This window comes from Orcinus orca, chromosome 7 (assembly GCF_937001465.1).
Source record: "Orcinus orca chromosome 7, mOrcOrc1.1, whole genome shotgun sequence".
NCBI lineage: Eukaryota > Metazoa > Chordata > Mammalia > Artiodactyla > Delphinidae > Orcinus > Orcinus orca.
The window spans coordinates 81,454,724-81,478,406 of record NC_064565.1 but is presented as its reverse complement, the minus strand read 5'-3'; the positions used below and the strand labels follow the sequence as shown (position 1 = coordinate 81,478,406).

The window sequence follows — 23,683 nt, the reverse complement described above, 5'->3', positions numbered from 1 at the left end:
GGTCTCTCACTGTTGTGGCCTCTCCCGTTGCGGAGCACAGGCTCCGGACGCGCAGGCTCAGCGGCCATGGCTCACGGGCCTAACCGCTCTGCGGCATGTGGGATATTCCCAGACCGGGGCACGAACCCGTGTCCCCTGCATCGGCAGGCGGACTCTCAACCACTGTGCCACCAGGGAAGCCCAATTTATCTATTTTTTACTATAATACTTTGGATTATTTTTTAGTACAATTTTTCACAATCTACCCAGAGATAGTTTACCACTTCAGTTAAAATGTAGAAGACTTGTAACCATGCAAGTCCCCTATACCCTCCTCTGATTATATTATCATAGTCATATATATTATGTCTGCATACATTGAAACTCTGCCCCCCAGACACACAATGTTAATATTTTGTCTTAGTATTTATGTATGCTTTAAAGAACTTAAGAGGGGGGAAATAGCCTATTATATTTATCATTTTTTGATCTTCTTTTATTTCTAAAGTTCACTGTGGCATCATTTCCCTTAAGGGTGAAGAACTTTAGCATCTGTTTAGAGCAGATTTGCTGGCAAATAATTTTCTAGTTTCCTTCATTTGAGAATACTTTTTATTTTGCCTTTATTCTTGAAGGATATGTTTGGTGGACGTAGAATTCTGGGTTGACATTTCTACTCTGTTCTGGCTCCATGATTTCTGATGTAAAATCTGCAGTCTTTTGAATAATTTTCATCCAAATGTAATATACCGTTTTTCTCTGCTGCTTTTTTAAAAATATTTTTTCAAAATATTTTTTCTGGGTTTTCCTGGTGGCACAGTGGTTAAGAGTCCGCCTGCCAATGCAGGGGACACGGGTTCATGCCCCGGTCCGGGAAGATCCCACATGCCGCGGAGCAGCTGGGCCCGTGAGCCATGGCCGCTGAGCCTGCACGTCCGAAGCCTGTGCTCTGCAATGGGAGAGGCCACAACAGTGAGAGGCCTGCAAAAAAAAAAAAAAAAAAAAAAAATTTTTTTCTTTGGTTTTCAGCAGTTTGCTTATAATGAGGTTGGGTGTGGGTGGGGTTTTTTTGTTTTTTTGGTTTCTCCTTTTTAAGGATTGAGTTTTGTGAAGCTGTAAATTTATGTGTTTCACTGAATTTGGGAAAGTTTCAACCATTTTTTCAAGTATCTTTTCTACACCAATCTCTTTCTCCTTCTTTCTGGGCCCCAGTGACATGAATGTTAAACCTTTTAATATTTTCTCACAGGTCTTTGAGACCCTGTTCTTTTTTTTTCCAATCTTCTTTTCTCTTTATTATTCAAATTGGATTATTTTTTTCACGGGTCATCAAGTTCACTGATTGTTTCCTCTGTTGTCTCCTTTCTGTTGTTGAGTCCTTACAGTAAAGTTTTTATTTCAGGTATCATATTTTTCAGTTCTAAAATTTTCATTTGGTTCTTGTTAAACTTTCTATTTCTCTGTTGATAACACCTCTCTTTCCATTTATTTCAAAAAATATTCACTGTTACCAAATAAAGAGTTGTTATAATAACTGCTTAAAGGTATTTTTCTAGTAAATCTAACATCTTACTTTTTCTTTAAGAATTAGTCACATTCTGGTTCTTTGTATATCAAGTAATTTTGGACTGAATCCTGTTATAGCAGCCTGAGCAGATTATGACACCCCTCAGACTCTATGCACAACAGAGGCCCCTTTTCCCAGCTCTTCTATACAGAGAGATGGATTTTCACTCAGTGTTTTAGGTGACTGAATTACCACTGCTCTGCCATGGTAATATAGTTCTGGCTGGGTTGACCTGGGGGTAGGGACAGAAGAGAGAACAGAGAGATTCCCCCCACCCCCACTCTCTGGCTCACACATGATCATTTTCTCCATCTTCTACTTTGAGTTTTTGCTACCTGTGCCTGGTGCACAGTTCCCCGCATTGGCCTGTTCTCAGACCAAAGCCAGAAGATAAGGAGAAAACACACATGCGCACACACACAAGAAAGTCACCACCTGCTTATTGGTCATTACTCAAGTTGTACCTTTTTTCCCATTCACTTCTTATTACTTACTTTTTAGAATCTGCAAGTAGTTGATTTTTGTATTTTATCCTAAAGTTTTCATTGTAATCAGTGACAAAGGTAGGCTATAGTGGATTTTACCCAGTTTGGTCAACACCAGAAGTCCTTTCCTCTAATTTTGAGATGGTGTTCTTTGGACCAGTCTTCTCTATGTGGGGATAATCTCTTATAAAATATCCATTTTTAGAATGAGTTAACTTGTATGGTGTTTGTCAGATGTTCTTTTTGCTGTTCCCACTTCAGTGGATCGTCGTATGCAAGCTTTATTTGATCTAGGAAAAGAGGAAAAAGAAGAATCAGCATGGACCCGTCCCTCAAAGAATATACAATTTAGTTGGGTGATGCAGCTAATAAATTATAGAATTACCGTAATAAAATATTATCATTATATGAAAGTACCATAAATATAATATGGATGAATGGCTAAAGAAGTTCAGTGAGAAAAGAGATCAAGACAGGCTTTGTGAACTGCATAGATTTGAATTGAACTTGAAATGTGAGTAGTACTTGAACATGAAAGGATGGGGAAGAAGTGCATTTTGGACAAAGAAACAGCATGAACAGGGGTATTGTGGCTAAAAAAATTGTGGAAGCAACAGAAAGAAGAGTGAGTCATTTCAGTTTCTTTAGGAAAGCATAAATGCTGTCTAAAGCTCACATAATCCTCCAACCTTAAAAATATTTCCAAAATGTAACAGAATGAAACTTTTACATATAAGTTTTGTTTCTCATTTCCCTCTTACTCCCTTTAGTTTCTTATGGATATGGTTCCCTTTTTATTAGTTGTTTGCATCTACTCTTTTAGTCTCATTTCTTCCTAAATATAATTAATATTATAAAATGAATTCTGTCCCCCCACCCCCTACAAAATCATATGTTGAAGATATAACCCACTGTGTGCTTATATGTGGAGACAGGGCCTCAAGGAGGTAATTAAGGTTAAATGAGGTCATAAGGGTAGAGCCCTCATCCAGTAGGACTGGTGTCCTTGTAAGAAAAGGAAGAGACACTAGGGATCTGCGTACAGAGCAAAGGCCACTTGAGGGCACAAGAGGGCTGTGTTGTCCGCAAGCCAAGGAGGGAGACCTCTGCCAGCACCTTGATATTGAACTTCCAGCCTCCAGAATTGTTAGAAGACAAATTTCTGCTGTTTGACAGTCTGTGATGGTTTGTTATGGCAGCCCAAGCTCACTAATACATTATGTAATGCTTATTATATTGGAGGACTGTGGTTCCTTTCATTTGGGACAAATGATCCGATGAAATACTAAATTTGTGTTGTAATGAGATGGAATCGAATAGATTATCCTGATTCATCCCCAGCTTTTTTTTTTTTTTTTTTTTTTTTGCCCCACTCACCTTTTATTTTCTCCTCCTGTTCTTCTGATGCTCGGCATGAATTTGCTGTGCTCCCTTTTGGAAGAGTATGACAGTATCTTTAGGAAACTGGCCAAAATTATGACTTGTGTTTACTGAAACTTCTGAGAGGAAGGAAAAGAACAGTGATCTTAATGCTGATTACATTTCACAGCAGATAGAAAGCTCTGTGGTTGGATACCATGTCGTGATGGCAGGTACTGGTTAACTCTTTGTGACCCAACAACTCCCTGGGCAGTAAACTGGGCGCCTTGTGGTGGTTCACTGCTCTTGTTCTTATCCTAAAAGGGAGATGGGAGTGAGAATAAAGCAATAAGTATGAGCTCTCTCATACTGCAAAAACCCTGACTTTCATAGAATATATTTCTGTTCATAAGAAACTCGCAACCTCTAGGCAAGTATGTAGTGAACTACATATGTGACATTAAATATACAGCTATTTGAAACAATTACTGGGTCAACAATTGTGTTAACACTTAAGGATCGATGGCTATTGTGAAGATCAGATGATATAAAATTTTGCTTCTCACCGTTATTTTAGACCACTGTATCTTTAATGGTCTAGATTTCAAATAGAGATGTGATGTCTCCATCCTTTCTCTTTCCCTCTTGTGCAAATGACAGCAGACAGAAGTTGAGGAAATGAAGTGGCTTGCCCAAGGTCACAGAATTAATTAATGGCAGGGCCTAGTGAAGAATTGGACTTTCCTGATTTCTAGTACTCTTGATGGTTATCATTGTGACTTAATTAGCAAGAGCAGCAAACATTTTCAAAAATATAATTTAACATTTAGAGAATTGTAATTTTCTAAAGGAGTAAAAGAACTTGTGTTAAGTTTGCCAGATGGCTTTTGTAGTTGCCGTTCTAGTAGCCTTCTCAATTTAAATGTTTCTGCTTCAAGAACACAGTTTCTCAAAACAAGCTAAAAAGTAAAATAATACTATAAAGTTTAAACTGTAAGAAAGTGATGCATGCCTCTTAAATAGCAGAGAGACAGATCATGGCTTGACCAGCATTGTCTTTCTTTCCCTTTCAGGAACGCAAGAAGGTGGCCTCTGATGATAGATCCTCAAGGTCAGGCTAATAAATGGATCAAGAACATGGAAAAAACCAATAGTCTTCACCTAATTAAATTAAGTGACCCTGACTGTGCCAGGACTCTGGAAAATTGCATCCAGTTTGGCACCCCTGGTATGTACTTGAATAAGAAGCATACATTACAGAATTGCCTGGAGAGGGCACAATTAACCCAAAATGATGTAGGGCTTTTTTTTTTTTTCTTTTGAAGATATTTGTGTCAGACTCATCTTAAATGATTACTTTGTTAATATCTTTCGTTATTTATTGGTAATGAATCAAGTGAGAACTTTAGAGATTATAGTTCTAACAGCTTAGGATGCTTTCTTTGTCTCAAGATTCATTTGGGATACGTCTTCTAATTTAGCTGTTTTAATTTTTGTCTGTTGTTTGCCATTCTTTAGTTCTCATTATAGCTCCACTTCTGCAATTAAAAGGGTCACTTGATATGCCAAAAGTATTTTAACACAATATTAGTCCAACTATCTCTTTGTTCTTCTCTCGACTTATCCTACAAAAGTGGCAGAGAAGTGAGTGCACATTTTACGTGGCTGACTATTATCTGCCATTTACAATGGAGAGATTAAGAACATGACGAGAATTTTTCAGTGAAGCTCTATGCACAGGTCACATTTGTCAAAACAAAAACCAAAATGCTTATGATTTAAGTATGTTGGGCTTATTAGTCACATTTTAAATTCATGTTACCTATCAAATTTTGACTATTTACTTAACCAAGTAAATTGCCAACATTATGAAAGGACAATATATTTAGCCCCAGGACAAGTTTGGCAAATCCCAGTTGCTAATAGAACGAGTGTTACATGGAAGAATCAAAGGAGATATACCAAATAGACTTACAGACAGTTTATTTTTGCATATTAATAATGAATTAGCCTTTAAAATATTAATTACAGTTTTAGGCTTGGTTTGGGTGAGCATGAAATGAAAAAAACTATGTCTACCTACAAAATGTTGTGTTTATATATATGGACACACAGACACACAAATAGTATTTCATTCATCCAACTGGTGTTCTTGGAGTATAGTATAATGATATGGAGTTACCAAAAAAAGGGACAACCTGCTCTCTACTATCAAATATCTTGCTTGTTAAATGGGCAGGATCAGACAATATATGTAACTGTTATAAAAATAGAAAGTGGACATACTTCACTAACCCTTCTTAGGACCACTGTGCACTTCTGGAATCAGAGTACCTGCCTCTGTTACTTAGTACTTGGTTGCAGTGACCTTTCTGAGACTCTTGTTTCCCCATTTATACTTTGACCATATAGTGTGAGGAAGAAATGAGTTACTGTAATTTGGGTACTTACGACAGTGTCTGATAAGCTCAATTTATATTTTTTGTTTGGGGATTTACTGTGTGGTTTATGTATATTATCTCTTTTTTATTATCTCTTAATTATATTAGAATCATACATAATTATTTTGTATAATAAGAAAGACACAGATGTGAGCTATGAATATTTAGAGCAATCAGGGAAGATTTTTCTTTTAATTTTTATTGACATATAGTTGATTTACAATGTTGTGTTAGTGTCAGGTGTACAGCAAAGTGAATCAGTTATACATATATATACATCCATTCTTTTTTTGATTCTCTTCCCATATAGGTTATTACAGAATATTGAGTAGAGTTCCCTGTGCTACAGTTAGTTATCTCTTTTATATATAGTAGTGTGTATATATTAATCCCAATCTCCAAATTTATCACTTCCCCTCACATTTCCCCTTTGGTAACCAGAAGGTTGTTTTGTATGTCTGTGAGTCTGTTTCTGTTTTGTAAAAAAAGTTCATTTGTATCCTATTTTGTTAGATTACATGTATAAGTGATATGATATTTGTCTTTCTCTGTCTGACTTACTTCACTTAATATGATAATCTCTAGGTATCCATATTGCTGCAAATGGCATTATTTCATTCTTTTTTATGGCTGAGTAATATTCTATTTTATATATGTACCACATCATCTTTATCTCTTCCTCTGTTGATAGACATTTAGGTCACTTCCATGTCTTGGCTATTATGAATAGTGCTGCAATGAACATTGGGGTGCATATACCTTTTCGAAACATGGTTTTTCCAGATATGTGCCCAGGAGTGGGATTGCTGTTGGTATGGTAGTTCTATATTTAGTTTTTTAAGGAAACTCCATACTGTTCTACGTAAGGGAAAATTTCTTGAAGGGATTGGCACCTTAAATACTTCAATTAAAATTACTTAACTTAACTTAAATATTCAAAGAATTTCCTTGACACAGTAAAAACAAGTAATAATTGAGCATCTACCATGTGCTTGACATTTTGAAGATCTGTGTGATCACAGTCACATATATTGATGATAGTATTGCATCATTTTAGAGAGGAAAGGGCCATACAATCTGTCCAGTGTTTTTCAAACTATGGGTCACACTGTGGGAGAGAGAACCCACATAACGGGTCATGACCAGCGTTTTTAAATGAAACGCAGTGGAATAGAACATATAAAGCTGCATAGCATGGAGTAAAGGCAAGCATTACTTCATGAAATTTTAGAAGTTTTATGCATATGTGTGTAGTTGATAAAGATTTAAAATGTATTTCTTACTTGGAGCTGTGGCCATAAAAATCTGAAATCCAATAGTAATTCTAATAACCACTACATTTTATTAACAAGGTAGGGTGACAGAGAATGTTAGTTACGTGGCTTAACTAAGACTGTATCTCTAGTTAAGGGGAGTCTTAAAACTAGTCCCCAAGTCTTCTGCCTTTGTTCATTGTTTACTGTGTCACTCACAGTTGCTTTAACCTACTTTTTGGAATGAAATAACTTTAAAAATGGATAATGATAATTCACAATGCCTTCTAACATTAATCATCAGAGAGAAGTGAAAAGTTTTAAATCTATGATAGAGAGAGAAACAGATGGCAGATTTTGTAACTATTTTTATATTTAATCTTCAAGTAAAAGAATCAGCTACTGTTACAGTTTTAAAACATAAGCAGTTAAAGACTCTTCCATTTAAGAAGTTCTCTTTAGATTTTGACCTATTCCAGGACAGTGGCTTCTGATCTCTCATCCCTCGCAGGCAGCCTGGGTAGAGAAGGCAGAGGTTTCGGCTTCACCCACCTGCCTCGGGTTCAACCAGAGCAGGCCTCCCTTTTTTTGTTGTTTGTATTGAGTTTTAAGATAAAATCCTCTGTGAAAAAAGTATCCTGCTGCTTAAAAAAAAATGTTTGAAAGCCAATGTTCTAGAAAACAGAGGTACATCTGTATTAGCTACACCAGTGGATAAGGTGGGCATAGGATGTTATTCATGTTAATATTGCTGATAAGGCAATTTGTTCACACCTCAATAAAACTGGAAGAATAAAAGAATATTTTTTTTTAATTTTTAAAAAGAAATCAACTTGTACAGAGGAGCTTTTAATGGCTTTCCATTAACTCCATGAAGAAAACTCTTTGCATTTAGAGCAAAACCCAGCATTATCTGAGCCTTCCTTATTTTTATCTTATCTCCAAGCACTTTCTTTTCTTCCCCCCTTGCATATAACGTATCAGGGAGGCGAAACTACTTCTGGCTCAATGTTTCTTTCATTTGCTCATTTCTTTGTTCATTATTCATTCACGTAACAAATATTTATTTTGCAACTAGCATGTGCCACTGAAAACAGAGCACGCGCAGACAGACTTGATCTCTGCTGTCTTGGAGCTTATTGGTTTAAAGAGCGAGACAGAGATTACACGTGGGGTGAGGATTAGTTGGGAGTACAGGGTGCACGGGGGCAGGCAGTACATATAACAACATGGGGTTGTTTCTCATCTCTTAGCTTTCGTCTGTGCTCTTCCATCCATTTGGTGAATTACTTTAAATTTCACCCTTTAAGATGAGGCTCAAACACCTTTTTCTGTGACATCTCTCTTAACCTCTCCAATGAACTGCCAGCACTGAAGCTTGTACAGGTTTCTATGGTTTTTACAGATTTCTATTGTGTACATAAATGTTTCTCAACTCCAGCTCTTTGAGGGTACCCAGTGATTGATTGATCTACTTTGAATACAATATGCTGCACAGCTGAACATACTATGCAGATTTTTTCCTATTAATCTGAAGTCTAACATAGGATAATGTAGATAATTCATAATTAAAAAACTGATATCAGTTAATGTCCTAAATGCAAAAGAAATATGAAAAGAATACTTGGTTCTCTTTGTTGCTAAGAACAACTGCTTTGAGCAAGATGATCTGCCTTACTCAAAGACATTAGCAGCCATGTGTTTGGATTCCCAGTCTTGGCTTCCCACAAGGTTTGCAAATACTGTGATGGGCTGGCTTTTGGGAATGAGAAAGGAGGTTTTTACATAAACCAGCATACTGTTAACTTTGATGATAGAAATATGAAGAGAAGGCTGTCTCATAAATTTTCTCCTGTATTTTAACATGAAACATACTTTGATTTAATTAAAAGTGAAAGAAATCAAAAGTTAGGGTCAATAAATTAAGGAGAGCATTCTGGGTAATTCGTGTATATATGGATTTTGGGTTTTTTTGTTTTTGCTTTTTTCTGTTTTCAAGCTTAGAATACTTTTGCTTTTCCAGTAAGGCTTATAATACAGTAAATATTCAATGCTGAGAACATATTTCTTTGAAATCTGGACGCTATAGAAATCTTTCCTAACAGGCTTAAGACTTTATTCTACTGGTGAGGAAATAAATTTTCACTTTTAGGGAAAAGAATCAAGTCTGTAATACTTAAGTTTTATAGTGTATATTTTAGCTTTGAGAAAAGACATTTATACATATTAATGTAGACATTCTTAATTCGTTGTGAAACTAAAACAATTTAGGGAGAATAAGGGATGAAATTGTATAATATCATTTTTTAGTAAAGAATAATTTAAATATTAGATTTTATGCAGAAATTGTTAATAAAAGTTGAGGCAATTAAACAAAACTTATATGTTATAATATTTCATAAACAGAATTTCAGTCTATAACACTCTAGCAAATTAATAGATTTTAAAAGTCTGATCATGTAAAAATAAAAATGAGAAATTGATATCTATTATCACTATTATTGTTTAACATTATTAGGAAAGTTCTTTTCAATGAGGGTGCTATAATATTTGTAAAGAGGAAACAATATTATCATATTTGTAGATAATATATTTCATCTAGAAAACCAAAAAGAATTAACTGAAAAGCTATCTAAAACAAAAACTTAGAATGACTTTAACAATGCATAGTGAAAAAAATGAGAAAATTTCACACACACAAAAAAGACTTGAGTAAGACATCATTTTTTCACTGATAGGAAAACTAAATGTTGTGAAGATATCAACATTTTCAGAAATAAATGTTTTAGAAATAATACTAGTTATTACTTCTAAAGTTAGCCTAGAAGAAAGTACAGAGGCAATAAAAATTCAGAAGAAGAGTAAATTTGGAATTAACTGTTCTGGAATAAACTCTAATATTGATACATGTAAGCCTTTAATGCATTAGAAGGTAAGCGTTATAAATCAATGGAAAATGATAGTTCATTCAGCAAATGGTGCTGCAAAAATTGGTTTTGTGAAAAAACATATCAAGTCATAGTCTCATCTTACATCAAAATGTGCTCCAGATGAATTAAAGAGTTAAATATGAAAGAAAAAAAGAGGAGACATAAATGCTAAAAGAAAACATAGGGGAATAAGTTGTCTTTGATGGGAAAGAACTTTCTAAGAAAATACACAATGGAAAAAGATACAAAAGGAAAAGAATAATAGATTTGACTCTACAAATTTATAATTTAATCCAAGAAACATTATATAAAAGAAACTTAAGAGAGAATATCAACAATATTAAAAAATACAAATAAAGTTTAAAAAACTAGCACATTGTGACAGTTGGTGCCCAGTGTTCCCTAATAACTGTTCTCACCTTCTTACTATTAGCACCCCCTGTGTTTACCTGGGCACATTGAATTCAGAGTAAAGGAATACATTTCCTAACTTCTGTCATCATGTGACTGTGGTCTGGCCATCAAGATGTAAGTGGAAGTGCCATTTGTGATCCCCAGAAAGTATCCTTAAAGGCTACTTCTTCCTTTTCTGTTTCTTCTTTTTTTTCTGATGGCTGCAATGTGCATGTTCTCTGAAAGACTATTTTGGCCAAAGAGGTAAAGCTGTATGCCAAAAATGGTGAAGCAGCAAGATGGCAGGAACTTGGATCTCTGACAGTTTAGACACACTGTCCTTCCAGCCTTGGACAGATTACCTCAGGCTCCTCTTTACGTGAGATATAAATTCCTTCTTGTTCGTGTCACTGTTATTTGGGGTTTTTTAATCACTTGCCGCTGAACCTGATGGTGAAAACAGCCCCACGATAGGAAAATGGGCAAATATTTTAGCATACAGTTTCTAGAAGAAAAAGTATAATTAGCCAAAGAGCACCTAAAACATCAAGCCCAAAATACAGATTTTAACAATATTTTTTACCTATCAAATTGTAAAAGTCATGAATATAACATTTAATGCTGGCAGTATCACACAGTGGTTAGGAGAGCTGTGTATGGAGCCAGATTGCTTAGTTCGAGTTCCTGCTTTGTCATTCACGAGATGATTTAACTGAAAATTTTACTACAGTCGCCTTGCTTCAGTTTCCTCATCTGTAAAACTGGGGTAATAATATTTGATAGATTTTTTAAATTAATTAATTTATTCGTTTATTTTTGGCTGTGTTGGGTCTTCGTTGCTACGTGCGGGCTTTCACTAACTGCGGAGAGCAGGGGCTACTCTTCATTGCTGTGCACAGGCTTCTCACTACAGAGGCTTCTCTTGTTGCAGAGCACGGGCTCTAGGTGCGCGGGCTTCAGTAGTTATGGCATGTGGGCTCAGTAGCTGTGGCACGCGGGCTCTAGAGCGCAGGCTCAGTAGTTGTGGCGCACGGGCTTAGTTGCTTCGCTACATGTGGGATCTTCTCAGACCAGGGCTCAATCCCATGCCCCCTGCATTGGCAGGTGGATTCTTAACCACTGCACCACCAGGGAAGTCCCCTGATGCTTTTTAAAGTTGTGAGGATAATGACAAAATAAAATGCCAACATGATGCCTAGTGTTTGTAAGTACAGTGATATATAAAAACAGGTTTAAAAACAGCAGAGTGAGTGCTTATTGCAACTCTGAAACCTCTACAGCCTTTCAGGAAAGTAATTTGGCAATATAAAAAACCTTTAAAATGTTTGTAACTGTTGACCATTAATTGCACTTCTAGGACTCCAGCCTGGTTAAGTGATCAGAGATGAACACAGGGGTTTATTCAAAAAGATGTTCACTGCAGTATTAACAGTTGGAAAAATGGGAACAATCTAAATAATAGATTAATGTATTTAATATACTGTGATACACTCATATTATTTACCCATGAAAAATAATCATTTTATTCAAGCAGAAAATTATAATGAATTTAAAAATCATCTGACATACCTGTTTTTGTTAAAGTCTCAGCAGTGAAGGAAATTGACAAGACAATTTTAGGACTTTATTTAGCCAGGAGTAACCTGTGGGAAGAAGTGCTGCAACAGAGATCCAAATACCTGTCATCCCAATGCCCTGAGCTGCTGCTTTCCCATCCAGAGGGCACATCCCGTCCCTTGAGGGACTCCTACAAAATGCCATGATTCGAGTTTGGCTATGGTAGCACCCCAAACACCAAAATGTAAGACTTCAATTTGGCAAATGTATCAAGTACCTTAGCAATGTCACTGGTCTTTGATCTGGGATTCCCTTTCTAGAATGCTATCATAAGAAAATACTGTATAACACAAAGATTTTGTAGACAGTGCTACCTATAATCTTGAGAACAGGAAACAATCCAAATATCTAATAATGGAGTATTGGTTAAAAATGAGAGAACATTAATATTATAGACTATTATGCAGTAATTAAAAGCATGTTTATTGTGTTTTTTTTAGTAACATGGGAAAATATTTATGCTATAATGTCAAACAAAATAATTAGGATATGAAATTAGATATATTGTTTAGTCTCAACTGTGTATAGAAAAAGATAAATAAAAAATACTGGGCTTCCCTGGTGGTGCAGTGGTTGAGAGTCCGCCAGCCGATGCAGGGGACATGGGTTCATGCCCTGGTCCGGGAAGATCCCACATGCCGCGGAGCGGCTAGGCCCGTGAGCCATGGCCGCTGAGCCTGCGCATCCGGAGCCTGTGCTCCACAACGGGAGAGGCCACAACAGTGAGAGGCCCGTGTACCGCAAAAAAAATAATAAAAAATACTGAAAAGAAAGATATCTAAATTCATATGTAGTTTTATGTCATTTTTCTATCAAGTTATATATACTATGAATAAATTATGTAAAATATTTTGGGGAGGGAAAGATTAAGAAAATATGACTAGAGGTTGTTTTTCAGTTTCATCTGTTGAAAGTGAGGCATATCAAAAATTTTGAGAGTTTGAGCAAAAATCCATTTAAACCAGGCGGTGCCAAACCAAAAGTGATAAGGAGCGTCCCTCCGACAGGAGCTGGGGAAAGATGTATACTGTACAGAAACAGTAAGGAAGCAAAGAAAGGAAACTATTTGACTACAGTTTAAAGCCTGTTTGGCTGCTTGTGATTGGTTGTCCTTCGAGTTTTGATTTCATAACCTTGAGGCATTTACAGGCTTAAATTTTGGTTTACTTATGTAAGCTACCACACCTTACAGCTGTCTCAGTCTAATGGCCTCCTTGTTTAATTAATTCAACATTTCTTTATTTTTTCTCTATATTTTCCACATGTTCTACAGTAAGTGTGAGTTACTTTTGTAATTAAAAAATATAATAACCGTTTAAATAACTACAACTAGAAATGCTTTTTCTCTGGTGTCTTATACCTCACTGCCATCATACTTAGGCATATAGTGAATCCCAGAGCCGGGGGGGGAGTCCTGAGTAGCACTCTGACTAAGACTATGGAAGCAGGCAGGATGACCAGATAGCCCCACCAATGAAGCCCTTTCCACATACATCCATTTATTTTTATGGCATCATTTCTTTTTAAAATTATTTCTTTTGGCAATTACCCATTTTATTTTATTTATTTTTAAAATTTATTTTATTGAAGTATTGTTGATTTACAAGGTTGTGTTAATTTCTACTATACAGCCAGGTGATTCAGATATATATCTACACACACATTCTTTTTCATGTTCTTTTCCATTATGGTTTATCACAGGATATTGAATATAATAGTTCCCTGTGCTATGCAGTAGGACCTTGTGGTTTATCCATTCTATATACACCAGTTTGCATCTGCTAATCCCAAACTCCCAATCCATCCCTCCCCCACCCACCTCCCCATTGGCAACCACAAATCTGTTCTCCATGTCTGTGAGTCTGTTTCTGTTTCGTAGATAAGTTCATTTGTGTCATATTTTAGATTCCACGTATAAGTGATATCATACGGTATTTGTCTTTCTGACTTACTTCACTTAGCATGATAATCTCTAGGTCCACGCATGTTGCTGCAAGTGGCATTTCACTTTTTATGGCTGAGTAGTATTTCATTGTGTATATGTACCACACCTTTATCCATTCACCTGTTGATGGACAATTTAGGTTGTTTCCATGTCTTGGCTATCGTAAATAGTGCTTCAATGAACAATGGGGTGCATGTGTCTTTCCAAATTAAGAGTTTTCTCTGGATATATGCCCAGGAGTGGGATTGCAGGATCATATGGCAACTCTATTTTTAGTTTTTTGAGGAACCTCCATACTGTTCTCCATAGTGGCTGCAGCACCAGTTTACAAGGAGGGTTCCCTTTTCTCCACACTCTCTCCGGCGTTTGTCATTTGTGGAATTTTTAACGATGGTATGGCATCATTTCTTTATACTCAGAAGACAAAAATAGTTTTATGCGTAACTAGAAACAGCAGCAATTTAGAAGGCTGAAAGAATTTGGAGGGTTGAAGGTTTACAGTCAGTATTTAAAATAACATGAAATATTTTTCTGACTTTATTCCAGTGTTGCTAGAAAATGTTGGAGAAGAACTAGATCCAATCCTGGAACCTCTTCTACTAAAACAGACCTTTAAGCAGGGTGGGAGTACCTGTATCCGACTTGGGGACTCTACCATTGAGTATTCACCAGACTTCCGCTTCTATATTACTACCAAGCTAAGAAATCCTCATTATCTTCCTGAAACTTCAGTAAAGGCCAGTATCTAAAACAAATGTTTCTTTACCAGATTTTACAATTAATGGCTGAATTTTCCTCCTGAGCCATAAGAAAAACAGGTCTTCCTAAGTAAAATGGATTTTGTCCTTGTTTGGCATTTCCTGAAATTGCTATAATAATTTCCAAATGTTGCTTTTGTATGTGCATGCAAGTAATAAAGGAGCCTTCAGTATGCAGTGAAAAAAGACCATGAGAATCTAATTTCTGCAAGTGATATTATTCTTAGATTTGCATTGTTAAAAATAGATGACATACATGCACATTTTTCCTTTGTAATAAATGATAATATGCTAATTCTTAGAATGGGAATTCAGGAACAGAACTCCATTCTTCTTTCTCAGAATAAGGTTGCTGCTATCTGATTTTATATAGTTACTTAAAGGAACTGTTTTAGATCACTCGTTCTTTTAAAATACTAAAAATTCCTTTAAAAAGTAAAGTTAGGGCTTCCCTGGTGGCACAGTGGTTGGGAGTCCGCCTGCCGATGCAGGGGACACGGGTTCGTGCCCCGGTCCGGGAATATCCCACGTGCCGCGGAGTGGCTGGGCCCGTGAGCCATGGCCGCTGAGCCTGTGCGTCCGGAGCCTGTGCTCCGCAACGGGGGAGGCCACAGCAGCGAGAGGCCCGCGTACCGCAAAAAAAAAAAAAAAAAAAAAAAGTAAAGTTAGTTCATAAAATGACTTGAGACGTTGACTTGTAACCAAGCTTCTGGAGGTTAGTCCATTTTTTATTCCCAGTTCTTAGCCCTGGTTGGCACTTGATAAATGTTTGATAAATGTCTTTAGAATGAGCGAATGAGGAAGGGAAGGATAGTTTTCATTTATAGAAGCTAGGAGGAGGGAACATTAAGAAATATTCAGATTTTGAAAGAAACATATAGAGGCAAGATTTATCCAGAGGGTCCAAATGCTGTCCTTTATTAGAAATATTTAAATTAACATGGGCATCTCTCTGTAGAGACAGAGGAGGCACTAAGATGACATAATTCCTGCCCTCCAAGGTGAATACTCATGGTCCCTGCTCTCGAGAGGCTTACACTGTAAATAAGCTGTATGTCAAGTAACAGTATTTATGACTAGGAAGACATAGAGGAACTCAGAAGACATAGGGGACACACTTTAGACTGGACCTTTAGGGAAGTCAGGAAGACTGGGGGAAGGTGGGGTGACCCTTGAGCTTAGTTTGAAAGACACGGTGTTAAAATATGAACATTCTTAGTGAGTGTTTTCAGTTAATTAAAATAAACGTGTTTTCTAAACACCTAAAAATTGGGTCATGTGTTCACCTATTAGGAGAGGCAGTATCTGCTAGTAGTTAAGAGCATGGATTCTAGAGCCAGACTCCCTTGGTTCAAATCCCAGCTCTGTCACTTGCCAGTTGTGTGACTTTGGCCATGTTATTTAACCTCTCTGTGCCTCAGTTCCCTAGTCTATAAAATGGGAATAATAAATGTCTATCTCATAGAGTGATGTGAAGACTAAATAATCTATGTAAAATGCTTACAGTAAGGCCCAGCAATAGTGTTATGAGAGTTAACTATTAGTACTATTATTTAACTTTTAAATATATGTGAAAAAGAATGACATATAAAAGAAAATAAATCCCAAAGCTGCGTTACCAAAAAAATTTTTAATAAATCGCATGGAAAACCTTTTTTACTTTTCATTAAAATTTATGAAAATATCACAAATGACATAAATAATAATTTATGTACACTAATAACTAGTTATAGTAGAAGTCATAAATCAACCACCGTGGAGAGGAAACTATTTTATGATTCAGTATTGAAATCCTTTAGATCCCTAGAATGTCTTATTGCTTCATTATTTTTAATTGCTGGGATTGATTAAACAGGGATTAGAAAACATAGTGAGGCGGTTACTTGCCTTCATTTACAAATTAAAATATTTCCTCTTGATCTTATTTTTAGGATCTTTTATGTACCTTTTGCTTTCAAAAGTACCCAAGGGATGGTATTGTGCTGCTATAGTTCTTTTGAATCTAAATGAAAATAAAATTATGAAATCGTATTTGTATGATTTTAAATGTTTATTTGTGAGCAAATGGCTAGATTTGCAAAATCTTGATCTCAGAACATCTAACATTAATGGAATATGAATGAATACCTCTTTGTGCCTGAGGTAAAAGTTGTAAAACATACACTTCCCTAAGCACTGTGACAATGGTTTGGAGAGTAAAGCGAGTGTAACCTGTGCACTTGGTTTCTCATGCCAACAGGAAAAACGTCTTGAAAACATTAATGATAATTTTCCCATGAATAAAGGCCAGAGCAGTAGAGAATTGCATAACAACACTGAGTCATTTTTAATTGCTCAGTTTCAAGAATTGTTGCTTATTATTCCATATAAATTTATGATTATGCCTATGTAATCACATTTAGTGGCATCCAAGGCCTGCCATGGGGCAAGCCAGGGGGAACGGTTTAACCCGAGGACACCACCATGGAGAAGGTGCCTGGGTTTGGGCAGAGGAGGGTGTTGCCTTCACAAGGGTACAGCAAGGAGCTGTTTCATACTTCCTGACCACAGGTAGGAAATTTCTCACACAAACAAAGTTACTCCATTCACGAAGAGGAAATATTCTCTTACCAGGGAAGATGGGGAGACCCAAGTTCTCCCATTCCTCAGTCAGGGCTGAAGCACGTGCAGATGTTTCATAGTGTGTGTCTGAGATTTCACAATCAGTTCAGCTTAGCTACAGTGAAAGGCACGTGAAAGGGAGGAATGGGGGAGGAATGGGAAGTGATGCTCAAGACATAGGTGCAGACCTTAATTCAAGACGTGAGGGCAGGCAGACTGCAAAATGGAGGCTTAAAAAAGCAGGTGGGCGGGGGAGGTCAGCTTAAGCCAAGGTCGGGTGTTTATCGGTTCATTGGTGACCAGAGCCAGAAAGTTTCTGCAGTTTATTGCTGTGTGTATTGATAGGTATGTGGAGGCAGGAGTGAGAGCAGATTGTAGAGGGCTGAGGAATGAAATGAGGCAGAGAAAGAAAGCATATACAAGTAACATTTTCAGTTATATAGTTATGAAGGCACAAAGGGAGATGGTTCAGTAGCTGAAAGGGATTGTGTGGATGATTTGTTTTTTGCTTTTTAAAAAGAGAGACCTAAGCATGATTACTTTCCCACTTATGGGAAAGACTCAGGAGGGGGAGTTTTTGGGGGGTTTTTTTTTTTTTTTTTTTTTGCAGTACGCGGACCTCTCACTGTTGAGGCCTCTCCCGTTGCGGAGCACAGGCTCCAGACACGCAGGCTCAGCGGCCATGGCTCACGGGCCCAGCCGCTCCACGGCATGTGGGATCTTCCCGGACCGGGGCACAAACCCGTGTCCCCTGCATCGGCAGGCGGAGTCTCAGAGGGGTAGTATTTTAAGTTGTGGGCAACAGAGTGAGCCCTGCCTGTAGGAGCCGTTAGGTACCGGTATGAAGCAGGGTTAGCAGACTGCATCTTGATGGACGCTGTCGAACTGTATATTCCTTAGTTCATAGTAGTGGCTGAGTATCATATTTTAATATGATGATATAATGCAACATAATATATGCTATGTTGTAATATGATTATATTATTGTATATATCATTATAATACGTAATATGATTGTCATATTGTGAATACCGTATATACTTATGACAAGTAATTGTTCTTTTTTCTCTCATCTCTTTGTAAGATCTCCTTTGCTTTTTGACACCACTGGGATCCTTAAAACATAAATCAGCTAGTCCAGCCAATATGAAGGATGGCCTCCAGCCTGATTCTAATTGATTTGGGGATTAAAAGGTAGTCAGAAATTGGACCAATTTGAAATAAGAATAAATTGATCACCAAACAAAACCCTCTGAAGTATTACATTTATGACCATGAGAAACTTCAGTGGGTTTTTAATCCAACAATCCAGTTTGCCTATGCCCTTAATCACCATCTCTACAAATTCCACTTTTCACACATGCTACCATGGTAAATAGAGTCAGTTTTAAGATCAGAATTTGAAGTGTATAAGAGAGGCTTTCTCTGTTGAGGCTTTCTCAACAGAAATAATGATGCAATTGTTGTGTACTCTTTCATTTACAGGTGACACTATTAAACTTCATGATCACTTCAGAGGGAATGCAAGATCAGCTTTTGGGAATTGTGGTGGCACGAGAAAGGCCAGACCTTGAAGAAGAAAAGCAAGCCTTGATATTACAAGGAGCTGAAAACAAAAGGTTTTAAATGTTATAAAACACAGAATTATTCTTACTTGTTTCAAGATCACTTAGAATCAATTAAAGTACATTTTAAAGATCTACTTTGTTAGGTTTAATAGGTGCATTGAATGGAAAGACTTAAGTGGAAAATATATGGTATTACAGAGTCTCTATGTTAATTTGGAAAATTGCATTGCAGAGTATATTTTTACATACAAGTTCTTAGGCATTGGAAGAATTCAGAGGCCTGCCACAAGTCAAAGCAATATATTTTCAACTATTCAATGAAGTTTTAGCGCAAAAGTTTCAGTATTCATTATGTAACTGAGGTTACCTGTTTTCACCGGAGCAGTCTGAATGAACATGTTGCATTCCATTTTCTGCTTGTAGTATCTATATCATAGGTAAAAAGGGTAATGCTCTAGAAGTCATGAAAAATTTCAGAAAATAAATGGAGTGATACTTTCCGTTCATTGGGGGCTGAGATTCTTAATGGCAGAGTAGATGGGCTTACCATCTCTCTCTCTAGTTACCACATAAATGATCATTAGAAAGAGAAGTGGAGCAGAAAGGCCTGTCTTTTTGACATTTTGCAAGATAAGAAATTAATTATACAGCATCACCGTTATGGATATTTGTCACAATGTGATGCATTTCTTAAGGTTACAAGCTCTTTGTTTCTTATGAAAGAACATATACATGAAGTGATTTTTAATGATTTCTTCTTCTGAGAAAATTGTTTTATTCCAGGCAGTTAAAAGAAATAGAAGACAAGATTTTAGAAGTTCTTTCATCTTCGGAAGGCAATATATTAGAAGATGAAACTGCCATTAAGATATTATCTTCCTCCAAGGCTTTGGCTAATGAGATTTCTCAAAAGCAGGAAGTAGCGGAAGAGACGGAGAAAAAGATTGATGCCACCCGCATGGGCTATCGACCTATTGCCATTCATTCCTCCATCCTGTTTTTTTCTATTGCTGATTTAGCTAACATCGATCCCATGTACCAATACTCACTGACCTGGTTTATTAACCTTTTCATCCTGTCTATTGAAAATTCAGAGAAATCAGAAATTTTGTCAAAAAGGTACGTAAAAACAATACTAATTAATACTAATAGTAGCTAATGCATGAGAAATAAATAGTAATCGGTGGCCTTCATTGTTGTTTAAGAGTGGTGTGCACCTTACAGCCACAAGCTAGAGTGAACTTGATTAATAATTGTACCAGAAATAAATCTGAGGGTTATAAATTGAACAGATGTGACCAAATTCAGTCTGCCAGGACTTTGTTTAAATAGATAATGGGATTATAATGTAATTCTAAAAGGAGGAAATATTTACGTCTGTGTATCATTTGCAAACGTTATTTGTGATGGGAGGTGTGGAAGGCGGAGGTAGTCCCCCTAAAAGATATGACTCTTAACCTCTGTAAGCTTGCATTCGAAAAGTTACATATTCACATTTTGATATATACATGTATAAAATTTGTCAGATAACAGGGTTTTTGAAAAATAATCTTGTGATTTTGTTATTCTTATTTATATAAAATACCTTATTTTACTGTTGGCTATTGCAGTAAGTAATGGAACTAAGACCTACTTAATAGTAAGTCTCTGAGAGAATAAAATTTCATTTCATGAAATTTTCATTTCATTTTATTTGTTGTCAGTGAGATAAATTTTAGTTGGTATTAAAACATGTTTTTAATAGAGTCTAACATTAAATTACTTCTCGAACAAATAATTGCAACCTTTGCCCTTTATAACTTTATCAATCAATACGAAGCAAGATACTTCAGTTTCCTAACTGTTCATACCCATAAAAGAAACTTGATTTACTGCTTATCACCCACAGTTAAGAATTATCTTTTAGAAATCCAAAATGCTCATCTCTTGAAATCTAAATTGAATTCCTTCATTTATCATGGTAGAATTTTGCTAAATTTTAAATGTTCTTAGACTGAGCAATTTTGGGTTAGTATCATTCATTATTTTACAAGCCTGTATATGAGGCTAATGAAGCTGTTGGATTGACACTTGGCTTAACAAACAATTTTTCAAATGTCTGCCCATGAGAAAGAAAAGAAAGGGAAGAAGAGGGTATCTTTACAGAAGGAATGCATGATGGTAGAGTTTAAAGTTTCTTTTTATATTATGATATTTGAAAATATTTAGTTTATTTCTCTATTTCTTCAGTATCTGACATTTTCAAGGTTAGCAAGGATTAATGAGTACAGAAAACAAAAATTTAAGTGACGTTTCTTAGAAAAGTTCCCAGCCCTTTGCATTATTGACTTCAACATGCATGTCTGGTTTTCACACTAGATCCTGAATTCCCTGAGGCAAGGATTTTTTTTTTTTTTTAATATTCCTAGAACCTAGAACTTATCACAGAGCTAATCACATGGAGCAACATAGTACGTGCTGTTCTGCTTTTCACTGCAGTTCTTAATTTCTACTTGGTTAAAACAAAATCACTGGGCTTCCCTGGTGGCGCAGTGGTTAAGAATCGCCTGCCAATGCAGGGGACACGGGTTCGAGCCCTGGTCCGGGAAGATCCCACATGCCGTGGAGCAACTAAGCCCGTGCGCCACAACTACTGAGCTTGTGCTCTAGAGCCCGGGAGCCACAACTACTGAAGCCCACTCGCCTAGAGCCCGTGCTCCGCAACAAGAGAAGCCACCGCGATGAGAAGCCCGCGCACCACCACGAAGAGTAGCCCCCGCGCGCCGCAACTAGAGAAAGCCTGCATGCAGCAATGAAGACCCAGCACAGCCAAAAATAAATAAATTAAATAAGTAAATTTATTAAAACAAAACAAAACAAGGTCACCAGAATGCTATCATTTTATTTAGTTTAAAATCAAGGTATGTCCTAGAGTCTAGGGAAGAAACTTTCTTTGCTTTGTCCCTTAAAGACATATTTTGTGTACAAGATTTAAAAATTAGGACAATTTTATGCTTTAAAAATAGTTATTGTTTACTTTATTACCTCATTATATTAAATTAGGACTCAACCACAAATATGACATCTGCTTCTTCATAACTATGATATAGCCCCTTACGATTTATAGGAAATAAAATTCTTTTCCCCAGATGTAAGATGTGACTGAAATCCAGAAAACAAAATGTGCCTTTTTATCTTTAGTTAAAATCCTTTAATGTAGAAACAATGAAAATCATATTTATGACTAAAGTGATCTTAAAAATATAATTCTGGGACCAAAGAGTAAATAGAAAAAAATGCATTTGAAAACTTTGATTGAAGTTATTATTCTTACAGAAACATGCAGAAGTCAGAAGTATTTGCTCGATAAATTTTCCTAAGTGAGCACACCTGTGTACCTAGCAGCCAGGTCAAGGCATAGAACGTCATCAATAGCCCAGAAACCACTCTGTGTCCCCTTCTAATCACTATAACCCATCCCCCAAGGTAATCACTGCCCTGACTTTCAACACTAGAGATGAGTGTTGCCTGTTTTTGAACGTCATATAAAAGGAATCGCATGGCCTGTGCTCTTTTTTGTCTGGCATCTTGCACTTCACATTGTGAAATTTATGTTGTTTTGCACAGTGCAAAGCAGTGGTTTATTCACTTTCATTGTTAAGTCGCATTCCCTGTGCTCATTATTGTTGGGCAAGTGTAAAAGCAAAACTCCCAATCCAGAAGTTTTCTCCACAAAGTAGTAGAGAAAGAAAACAGTTTTTTATTGAATAATTATTAAACCAGAATGTGATCCGCATCGACCGGCAATCCACTAAGAGACTGCAAAGACAGAAATCTTCTCCTGACTTTACCAACTGAGTTAGCAAACTGGCTTCATCCAGAGGAAAAGCAAATGTCTTATCTTTATGACAAGAGGTAGTTTTGCAGTGAGGAGCCAGGTGCCCATGAAGATGGCTCTCAGGTCTTTGAGAAGGACATTCCTGGGTCATAAAGTTGACCAAAAGCCTGCCTAGTTTTCACAAGAATTTATACACATTTCAAAGAGTCGAGAAAGTATGTATAATTTTAACTTTTCAAACGTAAATTCTCTAAGAAGAAGGAGGAGAGGGAAATCTCTTTTTAACATTTTCAGTGTAAAAAAAGTAAACCTCTTATTTTTATTTGTCCTTTCGCTATACCACAAATTATTCATTCACTCTACTGTTGAGGACATTTGGGTGGCTTATGAATTTTTGCTGTCTTGTACACTCTTGTACGTGGGTATTGTATGTACACATGTATGGTAGGTATATATACAGGAACACAATTGATGATCACAGGGTATGCATATTTTCCATTTTAATAAATATCGCCAGGCTTCCCTGGTGGCGCAATGGCTAAGAATCCACCTGCCAATGCAGGGGACAGGGGTTCAAGCCATGGTCCGGGAAGATTCCACACGCCGCGTAGCAACTAAGCCCGTGCGCCACAACTATTGAGCCTGCGCTCTAGAGCCCGTGAGCCACAACTACTGAAGCCCACACACCTAGAGCCCATGCTCTGCAACAAGAGAAGCCAACGCAATGAGAAGCTTGTGCACCGCCAGGAAGAGTAGCTCCCACTCACCGCAACTAGAGAAAAGCCTGCGCGCAGCAACGAAGACCCAATGCAGCCAAAAAAAAAAAAGAAAGAAAATAAATTAATTTCAAAAAATATGATTAATAAATATTGCCAAACAGAATTCCGAAGTGGCTACAGCAAGGGAGACTCTTTTAGGAGTCCTGCTTAATCTTCCTTTTTTTTTTTTTTTTTAAGTAAATAGTAAGAAG

General features: G+C 36.8%; 1 protein-coding gene across 1 annotated transcript in view; it reads left to right on the top strand.

Annotated features, from left to right (window-relative positions):
* The window catches only part of DNAH7 (dynein axonemal heavy chain 7), a 250,715-nt gene that overhangs the window by 173,558 nt on the left and 53,474 nt on the right, over positions 1-23,683 (top strand). Inside the window, exons 47-50 of the mRNA XM_033400318.2 lie at positions 4,464-4,618; positions 14,516-14,706; positions 18,814-18,947; positions 19,680-20,015. Of these exons, the coding sequence (XP_033256209.1) occupies positions 4,464-4,618; positions 14,516-14,706; positions 18,814-18,947; positions 19,680-20,015 (816 nt within the window). The remainder of the gene's footprint in view (positions 1-4,463; positions 4,619-14,515; positions 14,707-18,813; positions 18,948-19,679; positions 20,016-23,683) is intronic.